General features: G+C 43.1%; 1 protein-coding gene across 2 annotated transcripts in view; it reads left to right on the forward strand.

Annotated features, from left to right (window-relative positions):
• Window positions 1-5,582: 5,582 nt before the first annotated feature.
• Window positions 5,583-22,533, forward strand: part of LY86 (lymphocyte antigen 86) — an 82,196-nt gene continuing 65,245 nt past the window's right edge. Inside the window, exon 1 of one of the 2 annotated variants that reach the window (XM_077492145.1) lies at window positions 5,583-5,900. In XM_077492145.1, the coding sequence (XP_077348271.1) occupies window positions 5,783-5,900 (118 nt within the window). In that variant the 5' untranslated portion in view covers window positions 5,583-5,782. The remainder of the gene's footprint in view (window positions 5,901-22,533) is intronic. The other variant, XM_077492146.1, reaches the window with a different exon arrangement.

The raw sequence follows: 22,533 nt of genomic DNA on the forward strand, positions 1-22,533 counted from the left end.
TTTAATTACAGTTGGAAGTTTTATTTTTTGCTAAACAAACAAAAAAAGATGCAAAATAAGAAAATAAAAAATATCATGTTTAATAGTTTGTTATAAAATTTTGCAAACAGGTCATTTTTCTCCTTCATTGAAATGCGCTGATGAGGCGGCACTGGTGAGCACTGATGGGCGGCACTGGTGGGCACTGATAGGCGGCACTGGTGGGCACTGATAGGCACAGTTAAGGCGACACTAATAGGCACAGATAAGGTGGCACCGATAGGCACAGATAAGGCAGTACTGATGGGCACAGATAAGGCAGCAGGGATGGGCACTGATAGGTGGCACTGATAGGTGGCACGGATGGGTGGCACTAAGGGGCACTGATAGATGGGACTGATGGACACTGATAGGTGGCACTGATAGGTGGCTCTGATAGGTGGCTCTGATAGGTGGCACTGCTGGGCACTTATGGGCGGCACTGATGGGCACTGATGGGCACTGGTAGATGACACTGATGGGCATGGATATGTGGCACTGGGGTGCAGCAATGTTGTTGAGGCAGATTGTGGGCACTGATAGGTGGCACAGTGGGTACTGATGTATGGAACTGTGGGCACTGATGTATGGCACTGTGGGCACTGATGTATGGCACTGCTGAGTGGCATTATGGGCACTGATGGGTGGCACTGCTGGGTGGCACTTTTTTAATTCTCTGGGGGTTACTGGCAGGGGGCAGGTGGGCACTGGGCAGGTGGGCACTGATACACTGGCCGTGATCGGGACTGATGTCCCGATCACGGCCGCCGGTGATCGGGACATCGCGAGGAGGAAAAATAGCCGATTACCGGCTCTGTTTTGTCACATGATCAGCTGTCATTGGCTGACAGCTGATCACGTGGTAAGGGGTTGGGATCGACCCCTTGCTCGGATCGGTGATCAGGCGAGTCTCATTGACTCGCCGATCACAGAGCGCGCCGCACGCGCCCCTCAGGGTGTGGGCAGGCCGCTAGTGCACGGGACGACGTCAATAGACATCGTCCCGGCAAAGGAGGTCCGCGCTGTAGCCGTCATTCGGCTATAGCGCGGATCTCAAGAGGTTAAATACCTAGGTATCCATATCACACCTTCCTATAAATCATTATTTCATGCTAATTTTCCTCCAATATTTAACTATATTAAAAACTTAATGAAAACATGGTCATCATACCAAATCTCATTCTCTGGTAGAATAGTGGCTGCAAAAATGGTTATACTACCCAAACTACTTTTCCTTTTTAGAGCCCTTCCTCTCCCGGTACCCAAAAACACTCATATGGCTAAACAAAAAACCAAGATTCAGTTACTCCTTAAAGAGGAGGGCCGGTTATACAAAAAAAAAAAAAAAAAAAAAAGTCAGCAGCTGCAAACACTGCAGCTGCTGACTTAATCAACACACTCACCTGTCCAGGGTGCCCGCGATGTCGGCCGCCCGAGGCCGACCCGTCCCTCGGCTCTCGGGTCCCGGTGCTGCCATTCCTTGTAAGGGAAACAGGCAGTGGAGTCTTACGGCTTCACTGCCCGTTTCCTACTGCGCATGCGCGAGTCCCGCAGCTACTGCGCATGCGCGAGTCCCGCAGCGCTTTCTGAATGGGACGCGCTGTGTTCTGGAACACACAGTTCCCAGAACACAGCGCGACTCATTACCCAGAAGACGCCGCGACGAAGACAGAAGACAGAAGATCTCCGCGGAGGAGGAAGAGGAAGGTTAGGAGAAAGTGCCTAGCAACAGGCATTTCTGGTAAGTAAAAAAAAAAAAAATTTTTCATTTTTTTTTTTTTTTTATATTTTTTTGTAATTTTTAATATTTTTTTTGTTTTCAGGGTGGCCCTCCACTTTAATGTTCAGGCCCCAATTGAAAGGAGGTCTTGGCATACCTAATCTATGGATATGCTACCTGTCAGCTAGACTTACTCAACTTGCACAATGGTATGCCTCTTCCTTCGTAATCCCCTGGCTCCTGTTCAAGGAACAATCGGTCCTCCCATACCACCTTCAAGGACTATTGTGGTCTAAGTCCATCTCGCCTCAGAAAATAAGACCATTGAACATTATTGTGACACATACCTTACAATTGTGGTACAGACATAATACCAAATTCAACTTGTCCTCTGTCCCCCCACCACTAGCTTCTTTTTGGGTGACCCTCACTTCACTCCTTCAGATTATCTTCATAATTCACTGTCTATATGGAAACAACATAATCTAACGAACTTGAATGCTTTTATTCATAACAATATATTTTACTCCTTCTCTGATCTACAATTAAAATACAACCTTGCTCCTACAGAACAAGTGATGTATTGGAAGATAAAACAATTCTACCAAAAATACTACTCCCTGCCCTTTCACGACCCCCCCCCCTCACAATTTGAGCAGATTTGTATTTCCTCCCTACGAGCTAAAGGATTAATATCCAAAATCTATAAAAATCAGAATGAATTTGATATGCCTGTTAAATCACAACCCATGCTCAAATGGGAATCAGACTTAATCATTTCATTCTCTCCTGAACAATGGGATACAATTTTTGAAAACTTACACAAATCCACCAAAACTACCACGATCAGAGAATCTGCCACTAAACTGCTCTATAGGTGGTATCTTACCCTCTCCAAACTCAATTCTTTTTACCCTTCACCATCCCCACTATGTTTCAGAGGCTGCCCCACACATGGGACACTGCTTCACATCTTCTGGGATTGCCCCCTCCTTAAGGTTATTTGGCACAATGCCAAGCTGATGACTGAGCGTATCTCAGGTAGAACAATCCCTCTAATTCCCCAAATGTGCCTTTTATTCTTCCCCATACAAGACATCCCACATGCAAGTTCCAGACTAATACATACTCTGTTTAGCTCTATCCATTGGACCATCAACTGGCACTCATCAGTTGTTCCATGGCCCCAGGTTCTCAACCATATGGCCAATATTAAGATGTCAGAGAGAATACACCACACGTTGTATGACACTATGCATATTTACCAGAATAAATGGACATTATGGGAAGCTTCATTACTGAGGTAATATCACCACTGTCATTTTTTATTTTTTTTTCCTTTCTCAAGTAATTACACAAACCATTTTCTACCAATACTTTTGTGACTCCTACTCCAATTTGTGAATTATGTCACTAGAAATGTTAACAAATAAGCAATACCGAATTATCACTGTATATCTTTACTTGTACAATTCATTCTACTGTCAATTTTTTGTACTTTGACCTTATTCATAATAAAAACCGTTTGTAAACACAGAGTATATAGGGCCGGCTGACCCCACGTCTTTCCTTTTTTTAATTTGGGTGCGGAGTTCCCCTTAATAGCCATACAAGACCCAAGGGGCCTGGTAACGGACTGGGGGGGGGGGTACCCATGTTGTTTGTCTCGCTGATTTTCATCCATATTGCCAGGACCAGACATTACATTAAAGCCGCAAGCAGTTTTAAATTACTTTTATTCCTATAAAAATGTAATTTTGTGCAGGGACTGTTCTAAGCACGGGAAACACGCACCACTTTACAGGCATACTATAGACAGCCCCCAGGTACGATATTTAAAGGAATATTTCACTTTTTTTTTTTCACTTTAAGCATCATTAAAATCAGTGCTCCCAAAAAAAACTGCAAACTTTTTTTTGCATTGATACATGTCCACTGGGGCAGGACCCGGGTCCCCAAACCCTTTTTAGGACAATAACTTGCATATTAGCCTTTAAAAATAGCACTTTTGATTTTAAATGTTCGAGCCCCATAGACTTTAACAGGGTTCTAAAGTTCGCACATATTTTTGGTGCGTTCGCAGGTTCTGGTGCTGCCTATAAGTGGACATTAGTGCCGCATATCAGTGCTGCCTCATCAGTGCACACCAGTGCTGCTTATCAGTGCCCATCATTGCTGCCTCATCAGTGCCGCATCATCGGTGCTGCCTATTAGTGTCCATCAATGCAGCCTCATCAGCACACATCAGTGAAGTTGAAAAATTACCTGTTTGCGACGTTTTATACCAGAAGGTAAGAAAAAAAATATTTTTCTAAATTGCTGGTCTTTCTTCATTTGTTTAGCAAAAGACAAAAAAAAAAAACCCCAGTGGTGATTAAATGAAAGAAAGCTCTTCTTGTGTGAAAAAAATTATAAAAATGTAATTTGGATACAGTGTTGCACGATCGCGCAATTGTCATTCAAAGTGCAACAGCACTGTAAGCTGAATTGGAATGGGCAGGAAGAGTGTAAAATGCCCAGTAGGCAGGTGGTTAAAGGCAGATTTTTTAAAATGATAAACATTACATAACTACCTGCTCTGTGCAGTAGTTTTGCACAGAGCAGCCCCGATTCTCCTTTTCTTGGGTCCCCTGCCTGCGCTCCTGGCCCCTCCCTCCTGCCGAGTGCCCCCATAGCACGCAACTTGCTATGGAGGCACCTATGCAGGTTTTACACTATTGATTTACTGTATTTATTGCTCGCTGGCTGTGATTGACACAGCCAATTTGGAGGAAGAAACCCAGGACAGCCGCTGCCATCAAGCACATCGCTGGATTGAGATGGGGCTCAGGTAAGTATTGGGGGGCTGCTGAACACAAAATGTATTTTACCTTCATACATAGACCCGCTCACATTGTGATTGGACACAGCGGGAGCCATTCAGTGAACCCGATGTCTGCTGGGACCCGCCAATCGTTCCTGAGACAAAAGGGTGGTCTGCCAATGTAAACAAGGCAGATCGCCGTTCTGTGAGAAGGGGAGGTAGAGATCCAGCCTTCTCTGCCTTCTTACAGTAAAAGCACCCCCCCACAGTTGGTAATCACTCCCTAGGGACACATTTAATCCTTTGATTACCCCTGATGTTAACCTCTTCCCTGCCAGTGTCATTAGTACATTGACAGTGCATATTTTTAGCATTAATCACTGTCTGCCGCAATATCACAGTCCATCTATAAGTGGCTGCTCGACGCCATTACCAATAAAAAATAAATAAATAAAACTCTGTAAATCTATCCCATAGTTTGTAGACTCTATAACTTTTGTGCAAACCAATCAATATAAGCTTAGTGTGATTTCTTTTTCCAAAAATGAATAGTACAATACATATTGGCCTAAATTGATGAAGAAATTCTGTTTTTTACATATATTTTTTTTTATTGGATTTGTTTTATAGCAGAAAGTAAGAAATATTGTTTTTATTTTATTTTTCTTCACAATTGTCGGTATGTTTTTGTTTATAGTGCAAAAAATAAAAACCGCAAGGGTGATCAAATAGGACCAACAGAAAGCTCTATTTGTGAGGGAAAAAGGCCATGCATTTTATTTGGTTACAGCGTCGTACAACTACGCAATTGTCAGTTAAAGTAACGCAGTGCCGTATTGCAAACAATGGCCTGGTCATGAAGGGGGGGGGGTAAACCTGTTGGAGCTTAAGTGGTTAATATAAGGGAGGGACAATAGTCTTATGTATTACAAACTATATAAAAAGAAAATTGCTTGTTCTTCCTCTAAAAGAATAAAGGATGTGAAAGTGAAAACATTGATTTAGGAAGTGAAACACAGTTGAATGAGGAACAAGAAAACATGTTGATTTATAACCTTTTATTCAATTTGTTACGCACTCTGCATACATCCCAGTCTGTATTTTTTTTTCATCATGGTTATAGTTTTTGATTTTCTTTGGATTAATATAGGGACATCAGAATAGTTGCATTCGTTGCTTGCTATTGCATACAGATAAGTAGTAAGCAGCTTATCGGGATAGGAAAAGAACAGTTTTGCACAATGAAGACTTTTGCCATCGGTCTTTTGGTTTGTTACTTGCGTCTGGGAGAAATGAAAGAATGGCCCAGGCACACAATCTGTAAGCTGAATGAATTTGAAGCAACTTACCAAAGTTGTGGTGAGTAAAAAAGGTTTTCTTGTTTTTTTTTTTAAAAGATCACTGCATAGTAATGACTATTGTTTTTAATAACTTTGGTGTCACGCTGGGGATAAGTTATCACACAAGCAATACCTGACTTACCAAGGGCATGCAATGACAGAGCACTGCCGGCTAGCTCAGCATGAGCAAAATCTTTTTCATTAAAATTACAACTTATATGGCTTATGAAACACACAGGAGAGAACCATGTGAAACCAATGTGACAATATTGTGTGCTACTTACATGTGCAGCAAGCTAGCTCTAGTATATCATGTTTTTATAAACGTGAAATCAGGAAAAGATCAACGCTTCAGGAAAGGTATATCAATTTAAAAATCCTGTTTTATGTGAAAAAAAATAAAAATATTTTGTAACATAACAGCATGTTTTTGGCCTTGTACACACAGTCGGACATTCCGATGGAAAATGTCCAATCCGACTGTGTTGTCGGATAATTCGACCGTGTGTGGGCTACATCGGACTGTTTCCCTCGGAATATCCGACCGACAAAGTTTTAGAGCTGGGCTATAAAATTTTCCGTCAACATGATCCGATCGGACAAAGTCCGATCGTTTGTAGAGAATTCCGATCGGACAAAGTGCCACGCATGCTCAGATCAAATTCCTAGACCAAAGCTATTGGCTACTAGCCTGAACGTAGTCCCGTCGTAACTAAATAACGTCATCACGTTACGAACGATCGGATTTTCCGATAACTTTGTCCGACCATGGGTATGCAACACCAGTTTCGGACAAAATCCGTCGGACAAAATCCGACGGATTTTTTTGTCGGAATGTCCAACCGTGTGTACAAGGGCTTTCAGTTGTCCTGAATAGGGATGTACCATATGCTTAAAAAAAATAAAGTTAAAGTAATACTAAACACATAGCTTCCAACTCTCCCTGATTCCTAGGGACTGTCCTTGATTTGGAGCAATGTCCCTCTGTCCCTCTTCCCCCTCATTTGTCCCTCATTTTGATCTGATCCATATAGTTGTATATAAAATGCACTTTTTATCTTTCAAAAAATGTTTGCCAGTGCTAAACCTTTCATCCAATTTCTAAATTGCTGCATTTGTACATTTTAAAACCTAATCTAAAGAATAGTAGTGGTAAAAAAAAAGTCCTTGTGGATTTAATTAACACACACAGTTCCGGGTTCTCCATCTCTCAGCGGTGATCGTGGGAGCTCGGCGGTGATCGAGACTGTCGGGCACTCGCATCGGCTCGGGTGGCATGCGGGGGGGGCGCATGTGCCCCCTAGTGGCCACTGGGTGAAGTGACGTTACATAATGTTTGTGTCCTATGCCTATATATATTGCTTAGTAGGTGTCCCTCATTCCCATCTCAAAATGTTGGGAGGTATGCTAAACACACTGTTTATCATATACTCACCTTCCACCTTATTAGGTACACCTTGCTAGTACCAGGTTGGACCCCCTTTTTCCTTCAGAACTGCCTTAATTCTTTGTGGCATAGATTCAACAAGGTGTTGGAAACAGAGATTTTGGTCCATATTGACATGATAACATCACGCAGTTGCTGCAGATTTGTCAGCTGCACATACATGATGCAAATCTACTGTTCCACCACATTCCGAAGGTGGTCTATTGGATTGAGATCTGTTGACTGTGGAGGCCACTGGAGTACAGTGGCCTCATTGTCATGTTCAAGAAACCAGTGGTGAGATGAATGGAGCTTTGTGACATGGTGCATTATCTTGCTGGAAGTAGCCATCAGAAGAGGAGTACACTGCAGTCATAAAGGGATGGACATGGTTAGTAACAATACTCAGGTAGGCCGTGGCATTTAGTGTGATTGTATACCCCCAATGTGGAAGTTGTACTTATAGGTAAGCCTATAATAAGGCTTACCTATAGGTACAGTAAATCTCTCCTAAACGTGCGTAGTTTAGGAGATATTTACCTTGTAGCACGGCGATGATGTCATTGGCGCATGAGCTGTGAAGAAACGGCTCTCTGTGCCATTACTTCACTAACGAGTGCCGTGACTGGCTGCTCCCACATGCATGCACAGGAGTGCCATCACACGAATCTGGCCAGTCACAGACTCAGAGTACAGTCCCTGTAAGGAACAAGGGGCAAAGATGGATGCGGCCTCCAGCGGGGACATCATGCGGGATTCATTTGCAAGGAAGTGGCATATAATGTGCTAGTATGAACTAAAAAGGAAGTAAAGCCCATCAGGGTTTACTTCCTCTTTAAACAATGCTCATTGGTACTAAGGCCCAAAATGTGCCAAGAAAATACCCCCCACACCATTACACCACCAACCTGAACCCTTGATACAAGGCAGGATGATACAAGATACAAGGATGATACATGATACAAGGCAGACATGCTTTCATGTTGTTTACACCAAATTCTGACCATACCATCTGAATGTCGCAGCTGAAATTGAGACTCATTAGACCAGGCAACATTTTTCCAATCTTTTACTGTCCAATTTTGGTGAGCCTGTTCAAATTGTAGCCTCAGTTTCCTGTTCTTAGCTGACAGGAGTGGCAAACAATGTGGTCTTCTCCTGTTGTAGCCCATAACTTGGGTGTAATGAGTGATTAATTGAGTTACTGTTGCCTTTCTATCATCTTGAACGAGTCTGCACATTCTCCTCTGATCTCTGACATCAACAAGGAATTTTCATCCTCACAACCTCCGTTTACTGAATATTTTCTCTTTTTCAGACCATTCTGTATAAACCCTAGAGATGGTTCCCAATAGATCAGAAGTTTTTTTAAATACTTTTTAAAATCCTCTTTATTCCCCATTCTGATAGTCAGTTTGAACCAGGCCCAGACTGGCCAAAGGGCAGACCGAGCGTTTGCCCAGTGGGCCGGGGCCATCCGATCCATGGCATGTTGATGATCAGGCCGCACAGCAGGAGCTCGCCTACCGCTATGCTGTCATGTCTGTGTCTTCTCCGGCAGAACTAGCGGCTGCATGGGCTGAGCTGTGTGTCTCTCTCAAACACAGCTCAGCCTCAGAGCCGATGCTGACAGTTTTGGTCTCCGCTCTTGTGGACTCCTCCTCCTCCAGCCATGGGCGCCCGCACAGTGGGGCAAGGGAGGGAGAGCTGTGGGCTGTTGTCAGGATGTTTCCCCCGCTTGCCCCCCCCCTCCCCTTCTTATGTCGGCAGCATGGGAGAGGAAAAAGCTTCCTGCCTGTTGTTCTTCTCTCACCATTGGTCACAACAGTTGGGCAATCAGAAGAAACTAGAGGGGCATCATGGAAAATGTAGTCCCAGAGATAGGTGCAGGCATGGACTGGCCACCGGGACTACCAGGAGATTCCCGGTCGGCCAATGGCTCAGTGGGTTGGTCTGGGGCAGTCCTGGAGCCTCTCCTCTCTGACAGTGAGTGATCGCGATTTCACTCCTGTCAGGAGGAACAGCTCCATCACTTGCTGGAGAGAGCATTAGGCATTATGCTCCCTCCAGCCTGCAGGGGGAGATAAACAGCCGGCTGACTTTCCTTCCTCTCTCCCCTTATCACTTGTCATCACATGACTGGAGACAGGAAAAGCTGCCTTCAAAACTGTGAGTACATGTGGGAGGGGGAGGAGAGGGAGGACACTCTAATGTGAAGGGGATTTCTGGTGGGGACTGTGAAGTGAAGGAGCTGCGATGTGAAGGGGGCTGCTGGTGAGGACTCTGATGTGAAGGGAGCTGCTGGTGGGGACTTTGATGTGAAGGGGGCTGCTGGTGGGGACTCTGATGTGAAGGGGGCTGCTGGTGGGGACTTTGATGTGAAGGGGGTTGCTGGTGGGGACTCTGATGTGAAGGGGGCTGTTGGTGGGGACTCTGATGTGAAGGGTGCTGCTGGTGGGGACTCTGATGCGAAGACGGCTGCTGGTGGGGACTTTGATGTGAAGGGGGCTGCTGGTGGGAACTCTGATGTGGAGTCTGATGTAAGGGGGGCACTGTTGAGGACACTCAAAATTAAAGTGGGCCGGTCATGATGAAGTCCAGTGCCAAATTTTTGTCTCAGTCCAGCCCTGGATAGGTGGCCCAATTTTTCTCAGCAGGGAGCAGACTACAGTCCCCAGCATGCACTCTGCTGGGGGGGGGAGAGAAAACCCAGAAATAAGCAGAGGAGTGCTTGTAGCAGCTACAAGAGGAGACATGAAAAAAAAAGAGAGGACTGTGCTGGGGGAACTAATAGCCCCAGCACCACCAGAGAGAGCCATGATGTACCACACCACCAGAGAGAGAGAGCCATGCAGTACTGCCCCACCAGAAAGAGTCATGCTGTACAGCACCATCAGAGAGAGAGCCACGCTGTACCGCACCACCAGAGAGAGAGAGCCACGCTGTACCGCACCACCAGAGAGAAAGTGCCACGCTGTACCGCACCACCAGAGAGAGTCACGCTGTACCGCACCACCAGAGGGAGAGTCACGCTGTACCGCACCACCATTGAGAGAGAGAGAGAGTCACGCTGTACCGCCCCACCATTGAGAGAGAGAGTGACATGCTGTTCTGCACCATTGGAAAGAGAGAGCGACGCTGTACCACACCACCAGAGAGAGAGAGCCACGATGTACCCACACCACCAGTAAGAGTCACAAAGTACGGCACCACCAGAGAGAGAGCCACACTGTACTGAACCACCAGAGAGAGAGCCACGCTGTACCGCACCACCAGAGAGAGAGCCACACTGTACCGCACTACCAGAGAGAGAGCCACGCTGTACCACACAACCAGAAAGAGAGAGCGCCAGCGCCACCAGAGAGCCATGCTCTACCGCACCACCAGAAAGAGATCAAGTCAGTGTCGCTGGGCAGTGTGGGCACAATAGGAGACAGACAGTACTAGCATTGTATGGCCACAATAGGACTGGGACACTGTAATATTATGGGGACTGCACTGTAAAGGGGCACTGTAATCACTGCAGTGCCCCTTTACAGTGCAGTTCCCTTTATGTCACGGTGTCCCTGCACATTACAGTATGGAGGACTGACACCAGCCACCTCCTGCAAATGTCTTGCGCCCCCCATCCCTGGAAAAGTTGGCTACTCAGTCTAAAAAGCCCGGGCCTATTTTCTATCCCAGTCTGGGCCTAGTTTTAACTTCAGCAAGTCATCTTCACCACATCTAAATGCATTGAGTTGCTGCCATGTGATTGGCTGATTAGCAATTTGTGTTACCAAGTTATTGAACAGGCTTACCTCCTAATAAAGTGGCGGGTGAGTGTACATTCTCTTTATGTGAGGCTGATGGCATTGTATTCATTTTACATTGTAATATAAAACATCTAAGTACCTTTTTCCATAATCAATATAAAGCCGCCATGCGACCCAGCCTTTTCCTAGCCGGTATGCAGAGAAACATCAGTGGAAGGAGCTTCTAGTCCTATGTTGCTGGTCACAAGTTAAAAATAAAAAAACAGCCTTCAAAATACAAAGGAAAAATACATACAGTAGTTAATATCAAATACATGCTTTAAATCATCATACAAATATGTATTTGAACTAAAATATTTATTATTTTTGTGCAAAAGCACGGTGTGGGCTATTTAAAAGGAGATTCTGCCAATCCAGCATGTTTTACACCCCTCCAGCCTGTGTCTATTGTTTTTTTTATGCATAGAATTACAGGGAGATGACACCTCCATCAATCAACATCTATTATCCTGCTACCATTGTGTTTAGCTGTTTAGTGGCCATGGAGGAGTAGGGAGGGAGGGGACTATCATTTATCCCTGTGTATATGCCCACATGTGTGACTCTATGGTCAAGTGAGCTGAACCTATAAGAAAAATTAGAAAATGAACCGCTTAGAAGGGAACTGAAACTGGAGCATGCTCAGTAGATTTGGCAACACAATCTGAGGGTGCAGCAGAGACACAGACAGGGAGGGAGGAACTGTGAACCGCAGTTTTTTTGCAGAATACAGAAAACAAATCCCATAGTGATAGTGTAACTATAAACAGCGTGTAATATAGCATGTACTAACATAGCATGATGTGAGGTCAATGTTACTTTAAATAACTTTTTAAAAGGAATATGGCCCAGCTGATTGTGGTTTCACTCTTCATTTTTGACCTACAATAAAAAGCTAAGTTTTTTAAAACTCATTTTTAGATATGAAAAAATTTATCCATCATACCCCCTGCTGTATAAATAGGAGTACACACAAGTACATATCTCCTGTCAAATGGTCTGTGAAGAGTGATCTGAACACAGATTTCATTTTTTACATTGCTGTGATCATGTCACTCCTGCACATGCATAATGGAGGCACATCACCATTGCAAAGAGTGGTGTTGTAAATGTACGCTGCTGGTGGAGCAGACACCAGAGCCGCTGCACGTGCCCTGCCGCCGCCACAGTGCTGGAGGACACCACAGCCTGCCACCTACATCAGGTAAGTGCTGCCCGGGGGAGGGGGTGCTATTAATGCGCAAACCCCCAAAAGAAAAACCCACCAGCTGCTGCTGCTCGAAACCTTAATGATTTGGGGAGTGTGACAAAATCCCTCCTGAGATGTGTGCAAACCTGGTGGCCAACTACAAGAATCGTCTGACCTCTGTGATTGTCAACAAGGGTTTTGCCACCAAGTAGTTGTAGTATAAAAAAAAGAATATTTTATGTTGGGACTTTAAATGAAGCATAGCTGCACAGTAGGTATGCAAGGACATGTCTGAAATTAATTGGTTTAGTTATAAGATTCAGAAAGTTTAAAGTAATAACATCATAAACAATACGTATCAATAGGTTATATTTACATATAAGTATATATACAAGCGCATATTGCAACATGATTTACAATAGTAATCAACATCTTGATGAAATCCATAATTGTAAAAAGAGCAAAAATAGTCTTCCATTAGTTGAAGCATATGACATTGTAGATAAAATAAGGGCGGGGGGGGGGAAATTTCAGACAAATGCTTGCAGATGGTAGCATAAAAGCGCTCTACGCGTTTCGTGGAGTTCATCCACTCATCAGGAGCAATTCCGGGGGTTAAAATGATCTACAAAGAGATAAGTAAACGCATGAGGATCAAACAGGAAAAGCACAATAGGGCAGAGGAACAGAGGGGGGGAGAGACTCAGCTCCCCCAAACACTCTTACCTACAATGAGAATGTAACTTAATGAGACAAAACCATTAGCAAATAAGGATGCTATGAGGACAAGTCTTCTCCGGAGCTTGTGGTCTCAAAGACCACAAGGCACCACAGTTAATCGAGGGTGACGAGCTCTAGAGCACTGTAATCCCAGAGTGACCATGTAGGGAAATTCCGAAGGACCTCTGTAGAGGAGTGAATTAATTAGGTATGTGGATGTGTCTATACATAAATACGTTAATCGAAATTAACAGTGCAGGGGGTGATAGAATCGCTGAATAAAGTGAGTAAAGTGAGGGGAGGCATATCGCCCAACCCGATAGATTGAGTACACTGGGAGTGAACAATCGATTAGTGTGTACAGTGAAAACAAATAAACAAGGACGAAAATTAAAATATACCAAACAGCCCATAATTGCCAATAACTAAAGCAAATAAGTGTCAAACAGGGTGCAAAGAAGTTGTGAAGGAAACAACTCAAACTGCGTGTATCAACTGGTGGTGCGATATGGCCCCAAAGACCACCTACGTCACGCTGCAAAACCTAAGGAAGAGGCAGCGTCGGCGTTCCAACAGCTAGCAGCGTTCGGCGGCCGACAGTCGCACTTACCCTATATTTATAGCAGATGGACACTCGCCAAGCCAGCCGCCTGGCGCCAAAATGACGTCAAGCGCACGGCGTGCGGGGCGTGGCGTTGATGCGATGAGGGACCCGCCCACGACCCTACGACCATAGGGGTGGAGAGAAGAGGAAGGGGCCCTGGGCACATCACAGCTCCGGAAATAGAACTGAACATTAGCAACCAAAACGTAGCAAAAAATATATAATATATGCGATATATAAAAATGAAAACCCAGGGTGCTGACCCGATCCAAGTGCAATCAGGAATACTGAGGATAGTAATTATATGCTACCGCAGGATTATGCTTCCATCCCTAGTGTCATTAGACAAACAAAGAGGTGGAGGGGAAAAGTTGGGACTTTAAATGAGGCATTGAATATAACAATTCAACTACCTCCATCCCTGGTTCAATATAAAAAAAAGAATATTTTAAGCTGGGACTTTAAATGAAGCATAGCTGCACAGTAGGTATGCAAGGACATGTCTGAAATCAATTGGTTTAGTTATAAGATTCAGAAAGTTTAATATAATAACATCATAAACAATAAGTATCAAAGGTTATATTTACATATAAGTATATATACAAGCGCATATTGCAACATGATTTACAATAGTAATCAACATCTTGATGAAATCCATAATTGTAAAAAGAGCAAAAATAGTCTTCCATTAGTTGAAACATATGACATTGTAGATATAATAAGGGGGGGGGGGGAATTTCAGACAAATGCTTGCAGATGGTAGCATAAAAGCGCTCTACGCGTTTCGTGGAGTTCATCCACTCATCAGGAGCAATTCCGGGGGTTAAAATTATCTACAAAGAGATAAGTTAACGCATGAGGATCAAACAGGAAAAGCACAAAAGGGCAGAGGAACAGAGGGGGGGAGAGACTCAGCTCCCCCAAACACTCTTACCTACAATGAGAATGTAACTTAATGAGACAAAACCATTAGCAAATAAGGACGCTATGAGGACAAGTCTTCTCCGGAGCTGAGGCAGAAATCTCAAAGACCACAAGGCACCACAGTTAATCGAGGGTGACAAGCTCTAGAGCACTGTAATCCCAGAGTGACCATGTAGGGAAATTCCGAAGGACCTCTGTAGAGGAGTGAATTAATTAGGTATGTGGATGTGTCTATACATAAATACGTTAATCGAAATTAACAGTGCAGGGGGTGATAGAATTGCTGAATAAAGTGAGTAAAGTGAGGGGAGGCATATCGCCCAACCCGATAGATTGAGTACACTAGGAGTGAACAATAGATTAGTGTGTACAGTGAAAACAAATAAACAAGGACGAAAATTAAAATATACCAAACAGCCCATAATTGCCAATAACTAAAGCAAATAAGTGTCAAACAGGGTGCAAAGAAGTTGTGAAGGAAACAACTCAAACTGCGTGTATCAACTGGTGGTGCGATATGGCCCCAAAGACCACCTACGTCACGCTGCAAAACCTAAGGAAGAGGCAGCGTCGGCGTTCCAACAGCTAGCAGCGTTCGGCGGCCGACAGTCGCACTTACCCTATATTTATAGCAGATGGACACTCGCCAAGCCAGCCGCCTGGCGCCAAAATGACATCAAGCGCACGGCGTGCGGGGCGTGGCGTTGATGCGATGAGGGACCCGCCCACGACCCTACGACCATAGGGGTGGAGAGAAGAGGAAGGGGCCCTGGGCACATCACAGCTCCGGAAATAGAACTGAACATTAGCAACCAAAACGTAGCAAAAAATATATAATATATGCGATATATAAAAATGAAAACCCAGGGTGCTGACCCGATCCAAGTGCAATCAGGAATACTAAGGATAGTAATTATATGCTACCGCAGGATTATGCTTCCATCCCTAGTGTCATTAGACAAACAAAGAGGTGGAGGGGAAAAGTTGGGACTTTAAATGAGGCATTGAATATAACAATTCAACTACCTCCATCCCTGGTTCAATATAAAAAAAAGAATATTTTATGCTGGGACTTTAAATGAAGCATAGCTGCACAGTAGGTATGCAAGGACATGTCTGAAATTAATTGGTTTAGTTATAAGATTCAGAAAGTTTAAAGTAATAACATCATAAACAATAAGTATCAATAGGTTATATTTACATATAAGTATATATACAAGCGCATATTGCAACATGATTTACAATAGTAATCAACATCTTGATGAAATCCATAATTGTAAAAAGAGCAAAAATAGTCTTCCATTAGTTGAAGCATATGACATTGTAGATAAAATAAGGGGGGGGGGGAATTTCAGACAAATGCTTGCAGATGGTAGCATAAAAGCGCTCTACGCGTTTCGTGGAGTTCATCCACTCATCAGGAGCAATTCCGGGGGTTAAAATTATCTACAAAGAGATAAGTTAACGCATGAGGATCAAACAGGAAAAGCACAAAAGGGCAGAGGAACAGAGGGGGGGAGAGACTCAGCTCCCCCAAACACTCTTACCTACAATGAGAATGTAACTTAATGAGACAAAACCATTAGCAAATAAGGACGCTATGAGGACAAGTCTTCTCCGGAGCTGAGGCAGAAATCTCAAAGACCACAAGACACCACAGTTAATCAAGGGTGACGAGCTCTAGAGCACTGTAATCCCAGAGTGACCATGTAGGGAAATTCCGAAGGACCTCTGTAGAGGAGTGAATTAATTAGGTATGTGGATGTGTCTATACATAAATACGTTAATCGAAATTAACAGTGCAGGGGGTGATAGAATCGCTGAATAAAGTGAGTAAAGTGAGGGGAGGCATATCGCCCAACCCGATAGATTGAGTACACTGGGAGTGAACAATAGATTAGTGTGTACAGTGAAAACAAATAAACAAGGACGAAAATTAAAATATACCAAACAGCCCATAATTGCCAATAACTAAAGCAAATAAGTGTCAAACAGGGTGCAAAGAAGTTGTGAAGGAAACAACTCAAACTGCGTGTATCAACTGGTGGTGCGATATGGCCCCAAAGACCACCTACGTCACGCTGCAAAACCTAAGGAAGAGGCAGCGTCGGCGTTCCAACAGCTAGCAGCGTTCGGCGGCCGACAGTCGCACTTACCCTATATTTATAGCAGATGGACACTCGCCAAGCCAGCCGCCTGGTGCCAAAATGACGTCAAGCGCACGGCGTGCGGGGCGTGGCGTTGATGCGATGAGGGACCCGCCCACGACCCTACGACCATAGGGGTGGAGAGAAGAGGAAGGGGCCCTGGGCACATCACAGCTCCGGAAATAGAACTGAACATTAGCAACCAAAACGTAGCAAAAAATATATAATATATGCGATATATAAAAATGAAAACCCAGGGTGCTGACCCGATCCAAGTGCAATCAGGAATACTGAGGATAGTAATTATATGCTACCGCAGGATTATGCTTCCATCCCTAGTGTTATTAGACAAACAAAGAGGGGGAGGGGAAAAGTTGGGACTTTAAATGAGGCATTGAATATAACAATTCAACTACCTCCATCCCTGGTTCAATATATAAAAAAGAATATTTTATGCTGGGACTTTAAATGAAGCATAGCTGCACAGTAGGTATGCAAGGACATGTCTGAAATTAATTGGTTTAGTTATAAGATTCAGAAAGTTTAAAGTAATAACATCATAAACAATAAGTATCAATAGGTTATATTTCCATATAAGTATATATACAAGCGCATATTGCAACATGATTTATAATAGTAATCAACATCTTGATGAAATCCATAATTGTAAAAAGAGCAAAAATAGTCTTCCATTAGTTGAAGCATATGACATTGTAGATAAAATAAGGGGGGGGGGGGGAAATTTCAGACAAATGCTTGCAGATGGTAGCAAAAAAGCGCTCTACGTGTTTCGTGGAGTTCATCCACTCATCAGGAGCAATTCCGGGGGTTAAAATTATCTACAAAGAGATAAGTTAACGCATGAGGATCAAACAGGAAAAGCACAAAAGGGCAGAGGAACAGAGGGGGGGGGGGGAGACTCAGCTCCCCCAAACACTCTTACCTACAATGAGAATGTAACTTAATGTGACAAAACCATTAGCAAATAAGGATGCTATGAGGACAAGTCTTCTCCGGAGCTGAGGCAGAAATCTCAAAGACCACAAGGCACCACAGTTAATCGAGGGTGACGAGCTCTAGAGCACTGTAATCCCAGAGTGACCATGTAGGGAAATTCCGAAGGACCTCTGTAGAGGAGTGAATTAATTAGGTATGTGGATGTGTCTATACATAAATACGTTAATCGAAATTAACAGTGCAGGGGGTGATAGAAACGCTGAATAAAGTGAGTAAAGTGAGGGGAGGCATATCGCCCAACCCGATAGATTGAGTACACTGGGAGTGAACAATAGATTAGTGTGTACAGAGAAAACAAATAAACAAGGACGAAAATTAAAATATACCAAACAGCCCATAATTGCCAATAACTAAAGCAAATAAGTGTCAAACAGGGTGCAAAGAAGTTGTGAAGGAAACAACTCAAACTGCGTGTATCAACTGGTGGTGCGATATGGCCCCAAAGACCACCTACGTCACGCTGCAAAACCTAAGGAAGAGGCAGTGTCGGCGTTCCAACAGCTAGCAGCGTTCGGCGGCCGACAGTCGCACTTACCCTATATTTATAGCAGATGGACACTCGCCAAGCCAGCCGTCTGGCGCCAAAATGACGTCAAGCGCATGGCGTGCGGGGCGTGGCGTTGATGCGATGAGGGACCCGCCCACGACCCTACGACCATAGGGGTGGAGAGAAGAGGAAGGGGCCCTGGGCACATCACAGCTCCGGAAATAGAACTGAACATTAGCAACCAAAACGTAGCAAAAAATATATAATATATGCGATATATAAAAATGAAGACCCAGGGTGCTCGATTAATGTATTTATGTATAGACACATCCACATACCTAATTAATTCACTCCTCTACAGAGGTCCTTCGGAATTTCCCTACATGGTCACTCTGGGATTACAGTGCTCTAGAGCTCGTCACCCTCGATTAACTGTGGTGCCTTGTGGTCTTTGAGATTTCTGCCTCAGCTCCGGAGAAGAATTGTCCTCATAGCGTCCTTATTTGCTAATGGTTTTGTCTCATTAAGTTACATTCTCATTGTAGGTAAGAGTGTTTGGGGGAGCTGAGTCTCTCCCCCCCTCTGTTCCTCTGCCCTTTTGTGCTTTTCCTGTTTGATCCTCATGCGTTTACTTATCTCTTTGTAGATAATTTTAACCCCCGGAATTGCTCCTGATGAGTGGATGAACTCCACGAAACGCGTAGAGCGCTTTTATGCTACCATCTGCAAGCATTTGTCAGAAATTTCCCCCCCCCCTTATTTTATCTACAATGTCATATGCTTCAACTAATGGAAGACTATTTTTGCTCTTTTTACAATTATGGATTTCATCAAGATGTTGATTACTATTGTAAATCATGTTGCAATATGCGCTTGTATATATACTTATATGTAAATATAACCTATTGATACTTATTGTTTATGATGTTATTACTTTAAACTTTCTGAATCTTATAACTAAACCAATTAATTTCAGACATGTCCTTGCATACCTACTGTGCAGCTATGCTTCATTTAAAGTCCCAGCATAAAATATTCTTTTTTTTATATTGAACCAGGGATGGAGGTAGTTGAATTGTTATATTCAATGCCTCATTTAAAGTCCCAACTTTTCCCCTCCCCCTCTTTGTTTGTCAAGTAGTTGTAGTAGTAGCCACCAAGTCATGTTTTGCGAAGGGGTCAAGTACTGTCCTTATTTTACTCATTAAAATGCAAATCAATTTATAACTTTTTTGAAATACGTTTTTCTGGAAATTTTTGTTTTTATTCTGTCTTTCGCTGTTAAAATAAACCTACCATGGGGGCGAGGCTTGCGCGCTGAAGAAGATGGCTGCTTAAGCCTAGAGCTCTCCATAGCCAGCCATTTAACAGCAAAAAACAGGCAGGTATTCTCCTCTAAAAACATACCTAAATACTCTGCAGTACTCCTGGGACAGTAGGGGCAATAATGTCTCGCAACAGAGGACAAGAAAGGTGACCAAAAAAGCTGTCATCATTTACATTTAAACAGAGCAGTGAGCTGACAAAAATCCAAGATGGTGCCGCTGGAGCTGTGAAGAAAAATAATAAAACTCACACAAACCTTTCTGATAGCCATCCACCTGAAATGGAAGAGGAATTATCATCCTCATATTCTAATGGCTCCTCTCATCTATCCCCAACATCCCAGGGACCCGCAAAATCGCAGATGAAGCTGGATTCATCTTGCCAGGCAGCTGATACTGTGAACACAGCTCTGCATAGTGATAATGCTATGTCCTCATTAAAGACATCTATAGCTGCTTTCCCAACATCAGGTCAGCCAGTACTAGATACCACAATGAAAGAAATGCTTGTGTCATTACAATCATATTATATCTAATCTATCCTCCATGATTCATAAATTCTCTCTTGATTTGAAACATATGGATGGTAGACTGCAATACGTTGAAAACAAAATGGAGGAATGCACTGAAACAGTGAATGAGCTAGTGTATGCATGTACAGAACAAAAAGATGATTCCATGTGGGTCAAGATGAAATTGGCAGATCTCGAGGACCGCTCACATCGAAACAACATTAAAATGAGAGTAATACCAGAGTCAGTTCTACCTATGGACTTACGTAACTATGCAAATACACTATTTTCTACATTATTGCGAGAATTATCGCAGATTGAACTTACAATCGATCGTATTCATAGAATTCCCAAACCAAAACATCTAGAAGAATCAATTCCCAGAGATGTTATTCTGCGAATCCATTTCTATCAAGCTAAAGAGAAAATTCTCTCCAAAGCGAGGGAGCTAACTACTCTCCCACCACCATACTCAGATATACGATCTCTCGCAATTTATACTACAAATGAGAAGACAGCTCAAAACTGTAACGAAGGCATTATCTAATCATAAGATCACATACAAATGGAGACATCCAGCCACTATCTTGACCACTTACAACGGGAAACATTTTGCTTTACCTACCATTGAAGATGGCATGCAATTACTGCAAACATGGGGTATTATAGTTGATATTCCACATAACACCCCTGCCTTGAAGGAAAAACCAAATTTGTTCCACTTTGGACAAAAATGTGAATAAAATAGAATTAAATACAAATGAACTACTCCTGCCTGTTAACTCATATGCATTACTGACATATACGGTCTGGTTTGATGCTCAATAACTTACTACTTGAACTTCACCCCCTATCTTGGTCAGCATTCCTTTAAAGAGGAAGTAAACCCTGATGAGTTTACTTCCTCTTTCATTCCCTACAAAGGTAAAGCATAATGGACTACTATGCAGCGCATAGTAGTCCATTATGTGTCACTTACCTGACACAGGAGCCGCTCACCGCTGTCCCCTGTAGTCCGCCGCATCCATCTTCTCGGTGGGTCTCGCTGCTCCGCCGCAGTCATTCGACGAAGCCACGATGACGTCACTCCCGCGCATGCCACTCGTGGCATATCGCCGTTGACCACGGCGCGCTCAGTGCGCCTGCGCGCCGCTGTCTACGGTGCCTGTCTTTCGGCAAATATCTCCTAAACTGTGTAGGTTTAGGAGATATTTATTGGACCTACAGGTAAGCCTTAATCTAGGCTTACCTGTAGGTCAAAGTGTGTTGTAAGAGTTTACAACCACTTTAAGTGGATTTACTGCTGACTCTTGGAAAATATTTTTTTCTTTACTCTTTTATATTTTTTTCTTCTCTTTTTTTTTTTTTTTTTTTTTTTTTTTTTTCCTCTTGCAATATATATTGCCAAATAACTACTAATAGAGTAATAACTCATTTTTTCATAGGTTTAAAAAAAAAAAATCTACATTTTTGTGTGCATGATATAATAGTAACTGTGAACTGATCATATAACAAATACTTATATCTTTAGTTTAAGTGTTATAGAAACTAGAGAATATTCTTTTAGGAATATATAGAATTATAGTAACATCTAATTTTGATATATATTAATATGTCTTTCAAAATATTATCCCTAAATGCAAGGGGACTGAATCACCTAGCGAAACGAACCTCTATGTGGAGGTCTGCCTTATCCTTTAATTGTGACATATTATGTGTTCAAGAGACACATTTTGCTAAAGATGCATCTCCCAAATGTCAACATAAACATTTTCCTCATATTTTTTAAACAAAATTCTCCAAAAAACAAAGAGGGGTGTTAATAGCTATTAGAGATACTATTACATTTGAATTAGATAATTGTATCACTGACCCTGAAGGTCGCTATATTTTTTTGATTTGTACCATTAACAATATTCAATACACCCTTGTATCTATTTATGCTCCGAATATGAGGCAAATGCATTTCATAAAAAAACTATAGAGGAGGCGAAGAAAGTTCAAAAAGGACACCTCCTGATATGTGGAGTCTTCAATTTGATTCCAAACAATGATATGGATTCTTCTGCTAAGTCCAAATGCTATGCTTCTCCCCTTGATAAGTTCATAACTTCGAATGACTTATTTGATGTGTGGAGATGTGAACATGCTAATTAGGGATGAGCCGAACACCCCCCGGTTCGGTTCGCACCAGAACTTGCGAACGACCCCCGCTTTCGGTACGAACGTTAGAACCCCATTGAAGTCTATGGGACTCGAACGTTCGAATTGGAAAGTGCTAATTTTAACAGCTAATATGCAAGATAGTGTCCTAAAAAGGGTTTGGCGACCTGCCTCCTGCCTCAGGGGACATGGGTCACTGCAAAAAAAAGTTTTAAAAACTACCGTTTTGGCGGGAGCACTGATTTTAATGACGATTAATGTGAAAAAAAAAAAGTGAAATATTCCTTTAAATATGGTGCCTGGGGGGTGTCTGTAGTATGCCTGTGAAGTGCCACGTGTTTCCC

Source organism: Lithobates pipiens, unplaced genomic scaffold (assembly GCF_037356315.1).
Source record: "Lithobates pipiens isolate NorthernLeopardFrog02 unplaced genomic scaffold, aLitPip1_a1.2 Scaffold_19, whole genome shotgun sequence".
Lineage (NCBI taxonomy): Eukaryota > Metazoa > Chordata > Amphibia > Anura > Ranidae > Lithobates > Lithobates pipiens.